The 8963-nt window shown below is 47.6% G+C and overlaps 1 protein-coding gene across 1 annotated transcript; it reads left to right on the top strand.

The window, feature by feature from the left end:
• Nucleotides 1-486: 486 nt before the first annotated feature.
• Nucleotides 487-5269, top strand: LOC310891852 (olfactory receptor 14C36-like; the record flags this gene model as incomplete). Its single annotated transcript, XM_083854083.1, has 2 exons — nt 487-1397; nt 5236-5269. Exons 1-2 carry the CDS (start codon nt 577-579, stop codon nt 5267-5269), a joined length of 855 nt encoding a protein of 284 aa, XP_083710209.1. The 5' UTR covers nt 487-576.
• Between the last annotated feature and the right edge of the window lie 3694 nt (nt 5270-8963).

Here is an 8963-nt window from a genome sequence, read left to right as displayed (position 1 = left end):
CTAAAAGAGGGGAGATTTAGATTAGAGATTAGGAGGAAATTCTTCACTCAGAGGGAGGCGAGGTACTGAAACATATTGCCCAGATAGGCTGTGAATGTCCTATTCCTAGAGGTGTTCAGGACCAGGTTGGATGAGGTCCTGGGCAACCTGATCTAGTGGGTAGCATCCCTGCCCATGGCAAGGTGTTTGGAAATGGATTATCTGTAAGGTCTCTTCCAACCCGAGCCATTCTGTGATTCTATGCTCTTTTGTGTAAGAAGGGATTTCATCTGACAAAATCTGAAAATAAAACCTTGCCCTCCTGCTATGTTCCTGTGTACTCCCTGCACTGGGTCAGGACTGATTCCCTCGCGAGACCAGCAGCAGAGGCCCCTGCTCCTCATCGCACACTGAACCTTAAAAATGAAGCTCATGTCATGGAGCTAAATGAAAGATTCCAGCAGAGAAACAAAAAGCATTGGAGTATGGCAGGGGGAGGTCTACAAGGAATGGCATAGGGTTCACTCAGAGAAACCTGTCCTAACTTTTCATTGCCTTTTACTACATGTACAGATCTCCATACCCAACAGGCATCAGATGTCCAACAGCAGCTCCATCAGCGAGTTCCTCCTCCTGCCATTCGCAGACATGCGGGAGCTGCAGCTCCTGCACTTCGCGCTCTTCCTGGCCATCTACCTGGCTGCCCTCCTGGGCAACGGCCTCATCCTCACCGCCGTAGCCTGCGACCACCGCCTCCACACCCCCATGTACTTCTTCCTCCTCAACCTCGCCCTCCTCGACCCGGGCTGCATCTCCACCACTCTCCCCAAAGCCGTGGTCAATTCCCTCTGGGACACCAGGGCCATTTCCTACACAGGATGTGCTGCCCAGGTCTTTTTCTTTTTCTTTTTGTTTTCAGCAGAGTGTTATCTTCTCACTGTCATGTCCTACGACCGCTACGTTGCCATCTGCAAGCCCCTGCACTACGGGAGCCTCCTGGGCAGCAGAGCTTGTGCCCAGATGGCAGCAGCTACCTGGGGCAGTGGCTTTCTCCATGCTGTGCTGCACACGACCAGTACATTTTCCCTGAAACTTTGCCAAGGCAATGCTGTGGACCAGTTCTTCTGTGAAGTTCCAAAGATCCTCAAGCTCTCCTGCTCAAACTCCTACCTCAGGGAAGTTTGGATAATTATGGTTGGATTCTGTTTAGCGTCTGGCTGTTTTGTTTTCATCGTGCTGTCCTATGTGCAGATTTTCAGAGCTGTACTGAGGATGCCCTCTGAGCAGGGACAGCTCAAAGCCTTTTCCACGTGCCTCCCTCACCTGGCCGTGGCCTCCCTGTTTCTCAGCATGACCATATTTGCCTACCTGAAGTCCCCCTCCATCTCACCATCTCTGGACCTGGTGGTGGCAGTTCTGTACTCAGTTGTGCCACCGGCATTGAACCCCCTCATCTACAGCATGAGAAACAAGGAGCTTAAGAGTGCTGTTAGGAAAGTGATTGCATGGATATTTCTGATTAGTGATAAATTTAAATGATCTACACAAATGACTTCCCTTGCAGGCCTGCTCCTTGTTTATCATTATTGAAGTTTTTATCCTCAGTATCATTTGCATTTACTAATTTCTTAGAAATATGTTTCTTTATTCATCGGCCACCTACTGCGGAATGAAACTGTTCTGTTTACTCTCGAGGCTTTATAATATGTGTATAACAGCAGGCCAGAGTAAACTCTGTGATAGCGTCTGCCTAATAAAATTGCATCTCCCCAGTGCTCTTCTTGAAGACTTGGTTCTTCTTTCAAAGCTGGTGCCAAGACCAGGGCTGAGCAGCTGCTCCCCGAAAAGCCTGTTGCTCCACGGATAAGGCAAAGAAAAAGCTCATTTTGTGAGCTGTGAGAGACCGAGGGTAGGATTTAGGAGTAAGCTGTTGGTGTCTGATGACAGCAGAAATGGTGAACAGTCACTGAGGTACACAGCCGTGACTGTCCCACAACTGTCAGGGCAGAGGACATCCTCCAGGAAATTAACGGGGAGCTGCCTGAAGCTGCCACAACCATGGAACCCAGTGAGAGGGTTTGGCAGCAGTGATCCCAACCCAGCTGGGTCTACTTCTCACCCTGTGCAGCTGTGTCTGTTTGCTTCTGTCCTGCAGTTCCCAGGGCCAGCACGCATCCTTGAGACAGTTTCCCCCAAGCTATCTGTTGGCCCTTACCTCAAAAGTCACCACCGGACGAGGCTTCTCAGCTCACGTACACCTGAAGGACTGGAGTGAAGCTGTGATCACAGAAAGAGCAAGCCCTTGGATCCTTGCAACATCCTTGGATCTCTGCATGGCTGGAAGCCTCTGCAAGCCCCATGGGAAAAGAGAGCCTACTGAGAGCATCCTGATGCTCCATATACCATCCCCTCAGGCCATCAGGAAAGGTCCCTCAGCCCTAAGATCCAGACCAGCTTCTTGTTGCATCAGCAGCCAGGAGAAATTGCCCCAGAATACCCAACACTCTTGCGCTAGCAAGCAAATACGCCCATGTGTGTACATAAACACACCGTCTTGTACACACACGCAAACGTGCACACACGGATACAGCTGAGCACACACAAACCGGTTCAACTGGGAACAGCATTTGCCCAGGGTAGGCAGTGACTGGAGCCTCACAAAGGGAGAGATCAGTCAAGCTGGAGTCACCCATAAGGACAGTACCGAATTAAGATGTCCACAGGCAAAAGATGACTCTGCAGCTCCTGTGGGATTCAGTGGGAGACAGCATGCACAAGGAAGGGAAGACACACAGGGACTGATGCTGTATAACCTGCCAGGCACCTAAGCACCGCACAGCCATTTTTTCCCCTCTCCCCTCACAGCAGGATGAATGAGAGAATTGAAAAAGCTAAAAGTGTGAGAACTCGGGGGTTCAGATAGTTAACAACTTCATAAGAAAGAAGACAAAGAAATAAACCAACAAATATAAGGGGAAAAACAAATATGAAAAAAACCACCTTCTTCTGGTATTTATAGGCGTTGGTGAGATCCCTTCAGACCCTCCTCTGCTCTAGGCTAAAAACGTCCCTTATCACCCTGAGCCCGAGTAGAAACAAGCAAAAGAAGGTCCCTATGTTATAAATTAGTTTTGTTAGAAATCATTCCCGACACATCGTGGGTAAGGTAGATTGAATTTCTATTTATTTGAGCAATTCAGCAAGCAGCAATAAGTAAAACAGCACTGGGCGGCCGGGGAGTCTCCTGCTCCGCCAACGGCACACAACTAAGCCCGCCAGAGTTTCGATTTATAGCCTAGTAGTTCCGGGTTTAGTGGCACATCCTGGTGTCTTCTTACGACTGCGAGGCCTGTTGCTAGGGGGTCTTCGTCAGTCCTCTGGTGGTCGTGGGGATGAAGATCGTTGTCTTCCTCTGCGTTGGGGTCGTGACTTTGCTGCTGATATGTGTGTTCTCATGCGAGGGGGAATGCCATTTTGCCCTTTTTTGGAGCTGGTTTCTACTGCAATTGTTAAATTAACAGGAAATTCCTATACTTGTTTTTTTCCTTCAACAGGATATTGGGGGTATAAGCAGTTAACCGTTGTAAACCTTCCCATCAGCAATATTTAATGAACAAACAAGGCTTTACCCATTACAATCCCCCCTTTTTCTCTGTATCATTTTGTTCATTAAATCTATTTAGTTCTAATTGACTCAGGATTAATGTTTCCTCTAGTACGGGTCTATCATTTATCGATTCGTACTTTGTCCTCATAAGCATCAGATGAGCAGCCTCCAATCTACCTTTAACAATAGCTATGACTTTGTTAAGGATACAAGGACCAAACGTCAGTCCTAGGGTTAATAAAATCAGCGGGCCAACTATTGTTGACAACAGAGTGGTGAGCCACAACGAGTGATTATACCAGGACTTGTACCAGCTTTGCTGGGCCTCCCGCTCTCTTTTTCTCCTTTCCAATTCTTCTCTAAGTTTGGTCATGGTATCCCTCACAATTCCAGTATGATCAGCATATACACAGCATTCCTCCCTCAGAACGGCGCACAATCCCCCTTGTTGTAAATACAATAAATCTAGTCCTCTGCGATTCTGTAATACCCCTTCAGATAATGATCTTATAGATTTTTCTAAAGCACTAATAGATTTCTCAATTCTGGCTAAATCTTCATCCACAGCTGTTCGTAGAGAGGTGAACTCTCTGCCTTGTTTGATTAGCGAAGCAACTCCTGTGCCTACCCCTGCAACCCCCCCCAAAACCATTAGGGTAGCCACTGTCAGTGTGGAAATTGGTTCCCGTTTTGTCAAATGGTGTTCTTGATTGATCTGATTGTCATACATAAAATTCTCTGGGTGGTAGAGTATCTTTGGGATGATTATTACTTGAACACAGACCCACTGAACAAGTCCAGGGATAAACAAGGGGTAACTCCTATCTTTGAGCATACCCACCTAGCATCCTTCGCTGGTAATAACCATTCCGCTGGTTTCTTTATATTTCCGATGTTAGTTTGATTTGCATACAAGTGCATTTTATCGGGTGGGACTTGTCCCACGCATCTCCCCTTCCCAGTCACTTGGGTCATTGTTATGCCCTGACCCTCTTTCCCCCACATACATTGTGAGGGATTGGATCCATTTACCCGTCGGGCCTTCTCATTGACCCCCACAGCTTCGCAAAAGGGCAGCCTTACCCCCTAACAGAGCCAGCACCGCTCAGTCAGGTGAGGGTTGGTAGCGTTTAACAGCTGGTAGCTTACTTGCATCAATTTCCACAGGGCCCCTTCCTGGGTTCGAGCTGGGGCAGAGGTAGAAATCTATTTGGTTCAGACACAGGCTTGTGGGTGCCAGTTGACAAAGGGATGTGAGAAAACTTGGTGCACCCGCCGTAGTTACTTGGTTAATGATAACTTGGTCCTCCCACCTAATTAAACTCCACTTAAAGGGCTGGTGCGAATATCCCTGGTCGGCCCCAGCCGGACAGGGGATATTCAATAGGAGAGGTAGCGCCAACATACACCAGAAGGGCAGTGTCCTTTTATAATTTTGGGGAGGCGGCTTCGAGTTATGGTGGGTACTAGGGCGGTTTATTCGGCCGGACTCCATCATCTCAAATAGGGGTGGGTACCAAATAACTCTCCCCACTGTTGTACCCCTCTGCCTCGCCCGCCTACTTGGTTGCCTCAAGCAGCGGGGTTCACTTTCTTCATGGCAGCAAGGGTAATCTTCAGGGGCCTAGGTACCGATTTCCCTGTTCCAGCCACTCCCAGTCCCAGTTACTCACTCCTCCTTAGGCGCGTTACCCTTCTGATGTATGGGTCTGGGTACATTAAAGAATTTCCCTTCCCCTACTTCCCAGTTTCGTTTACAGTGAACCTATTATTCCTTAGAGAGGGTTACCGATCATACGATTACGAATTCACTCTTCAGTCCCTTTTCGCATGGTCAGCCTCAAGTCTCCGGGTCGGCTGACCACTCTCCACCGTTCCTCCGGTATTGGTCCTTTAACTCGGCTAGCGTGAGTCCATCCTTTCTCGGCTGTCCAGACAGCTGTGTCTGTGGTAAGTAGAACAAGGTAGGGTCCTTCCCAACGAGGAGTTAAAGAGGTCTCTTTCCAGGATTTTATCAGAACCTGGTCTCCTCGTTTGATCCTGTGTATGGCCATCTCTAGAGGGGGGGTGCGTTGTACTACTCACTTTGCTGCAGGATCCCCCCTTATATTGTGAGGTGACAATACCCTCAGTTCGCCCCCAAAGGTGATTTTATGCGTTTCTTCCACCAAGAGTGCAGCTGCGACCACTGCCTGGAGACATGTGGGCCATACCCTACTCACGGGGTCCAAAAGTTTAGAAAGATATCCCACGGGTTTCTTTTTCCCTGCCCAGTCTTGAGTTAAGACCCCGAACGCTGTCCCCTCCTTTATGTTGATAAATAGATAAAAGGGTCTCTTCACATTGGGTAAATTTAACACAGGAGCGTTCACTAAATCCATTTTTAAGTCTATCAGGCTTTGCTCATCGCTTTGGCTTCATTTCATTAATCCTTCCCCAACCAATTTCTGATACAAAAACGTCACTTTGCTAGTATAATTTTCAATCCATTGCCGACAATATCCTAACAATCCCAGCAGCTGCCTAACTTCTCTTTTGCTTTTTGGCGCTTGCAGTGACAAAATCCCATTTACTCGTTTGGGGTCTAGTTTCTTTGTGCCCTTAATTAGCCAATGTCCTAAATATTTCACCTCTTCCTCTGTAAACTGTAATTTTGACTTTGATACTTCTAGTCCCTTTAAGCTCAAGAAGTTTAGTAGCTCGATACTTTCTGTTCTGACTGCCTCCTGACTCTCTCCTGCTAACAGCAAATCATCCACATATTGGACTAAGGTTACTTCAGGATTTGGTTCATAGTTCTCTAATACTCGTTCTAATGCCTGACCGAATAGATTTGGTGATTCCGTGAATCCTTGCGGAAGCACAGTCCATCTTAATTGTTGTTTCCGATGGGTTGCAGGATCTTCCCACTTGAAGGCGAAATAATCCCTGCATTCCCTTTTTAAAGGACATGCCCAAAACACATCTTTTAGGTCTATGATACTATACCATTTCTGCGCTGGGGACAGCTGGCTTAGCAAAGTATGTGGGTTAGCTACTACAGGAAATCTGGTTATTGTTCTTTTGTTGACCTCCCTCAAGTCTTGGACTAGCTGATAAGAGCCATCAGATTTCTTGATAGGCAATATAGGAGTGTTATGAGGTGACATACAAGTCTCCAGTAATCCCTGTTGTAGTAGACTCTCGATTACTGGTTGCAGCCCCTCCCTGCCTTCTTGAGACCTTGGGTATTGTTTTACCCCGATAGGAGTCTCGGGATTCCTGATAGTGACTTCAAAGGGACTAATATCTAAACGGCCTACTGATTCGGGAGAATACCACACCTCAGGGTTTATTTTTGCCTTGTCCTCTACAGTGAGGGCGTATAATTTAACCTCAATTCCTTTATTTTTCACCTCCAAATTAATTTTTAGCTTAACCATTAAGTCTCTTCCCAACAGGTTATATTCAGTTTCTGGTACTAATAAAAAAGATCCTGTGCAACTTTGGGCTGGGGTCTCTATTTCCACCCCTTTTATTACTGAGACCCTAAAGGGCTCTCCTTTTGCTCCTATCACCTGTAATTTCTCCGAGGAAAGTTGACATCCCCGGGGTACCATTTGGACAGTCGATCTTTCTGCCCCAGAGTCCACAAGGAACTCCACTTCTTGATGCTGGGGGACCTAACTTCAATTTTATCAAGGACTCCGTTATACCAGAAGTCCCCAGCAGATGGAGCCCCTGACTCCCCTAATCTTCTTTAAACATTCGCTCATCTTGTAAGCGTTTTCTGCAGTCCTTTTTCATGTGTCCCTTCTTTTGGCAATAAAAACATTCTATCTGTCTTAGATCCCTCTGATCACTCTGGCTCCTCGGAGGTCTTTTTCGTGGTAGCGCAACACCCTTCGGGAGAGAGGGGGGACCCTTTTTGTCCTTCCTGGACCGCTGCCACTAGAATCCTGGCCTGCCTTTCATGAATCTCTTCTTCTCTTCGCACATATACCTTCTGAGCTTCTCTCAGCAGTTCATCCATCCCTCTATCCTGCCAATCCTCTAATTTTTCTAATTTCCACCTGATATCACCCCATGATTTTGCCACAAATTGCATTTTTAACAAGGCCTGTCCCGCTGGTGTACCAGGATGGTACCACGTACTGCTGGTGTTCCAGTCCTGGATAAAGCTGGAGGTTCTTCCTTAATCTCTCCAGCCATTCTGTGGGAGTTTCATCCTTCTTTTGATGTTCACTAAAGGCCTTATTTATATTTTGTCCTCTAGGGACTGACTCCCTTATACCTTGTACAATAATAGTCCTTAAATCCTGCATATGATCCCTATCTTGTTCATTTTGGTTATTCCAGTTAGGCCTCTGTAGGGGCCATTTAAGATCTCCTACAGGACCCTGCTGGTGTTGCTGGTCCCAGATTTGCATTCCAGCCCTCCGGATCATATTCCTTTCTTCCGCAGTGAATAATGTACCTAAAATGGCCTGGAGTTCTTTCCAGGTGTAAACATTAGACCCCCAAAATTGGTCTACTCGCTCAGAGGCCCCAAGAGGCTCTTCTAAGAGATTTCCCATTTCCTTCTTGAATTCTCTGACGTCTCCCGTATTTAGGGGGATGGAGACGTATCCCATACCGGATTGCGGCCCTCCCATTGCAACCTCTCTTAGGAGATAGAGTCTACCCTCACCCTCTCGATTTCTAGTTTGGCTCCTAGTTACCCGTCTAGTTCCCCGAGGGGTGTCCGTGGCCGAATCAGAGTCACTATGGTAGCCCGGAGCTGTGGGGGGGGCTGGAGGTGAGAGAGCAGGGTGTATATAAGGGGGGGGGGTGAAAGTGGGACTTCTTCCTCATTCCGTTCATTCTTCCCCACCCCCCTTTTTCTCTTAATGGGTATAAGTTGGCTCAGGTCTCAGATCCTATCCATAAGTGTGCATACTCACTCTCCTCTTAGGCTGAAAGGCTCATTTGAATTCACATAAAGGTTTAGAGCCTGACAGATCCATTCCTCAAAGGACCCAAACACGGGCCAATATAATGGGTGAGCCCCTAATTTGCTTCCCACCCCAGACTTCCATACAATAATGTATCATCTTAACTTTATCCTTACCCCGCCTAGAGGGGTAATCTTTCCAATGTTTAATCATTAACCATAACGGGCTCTCCGGTGGTATCGGGGGCAACCTAGCCTTGGGTTCCGACCCACCCATGGGACCAGAAGACTTGCTCCTCTTCTGTCCCATCTTCCAGAGTGCCTTCACACACACACATGGTCTTCACCTCCCGTTCGTGGCCCAGTCCCTCGCGGGAGGTGGGAACCGCACTACCAGGGAGTCCACACTTGCTTCGTCCTCGATTGGACGTCTCACACAGGCATACTCTGGGATTCCCAACCCCA

This window comes from Anser anser (assembly GCF_964211835.1).
Source record: "Anser anser genome assembly, contig: HAP1_SCAFFOLD_64, whole genome shotgun sequence".
Lineage (NCBI taxonomy): Eukaryota > Metazoa > Chordata > Aves > Anseriformes > Anatidae > Anser > Anser anser.
Note: the sequence above shows the minus strand (reverse complement) of the source record. Positions and strands in the feature narration are given on the sequence as shown.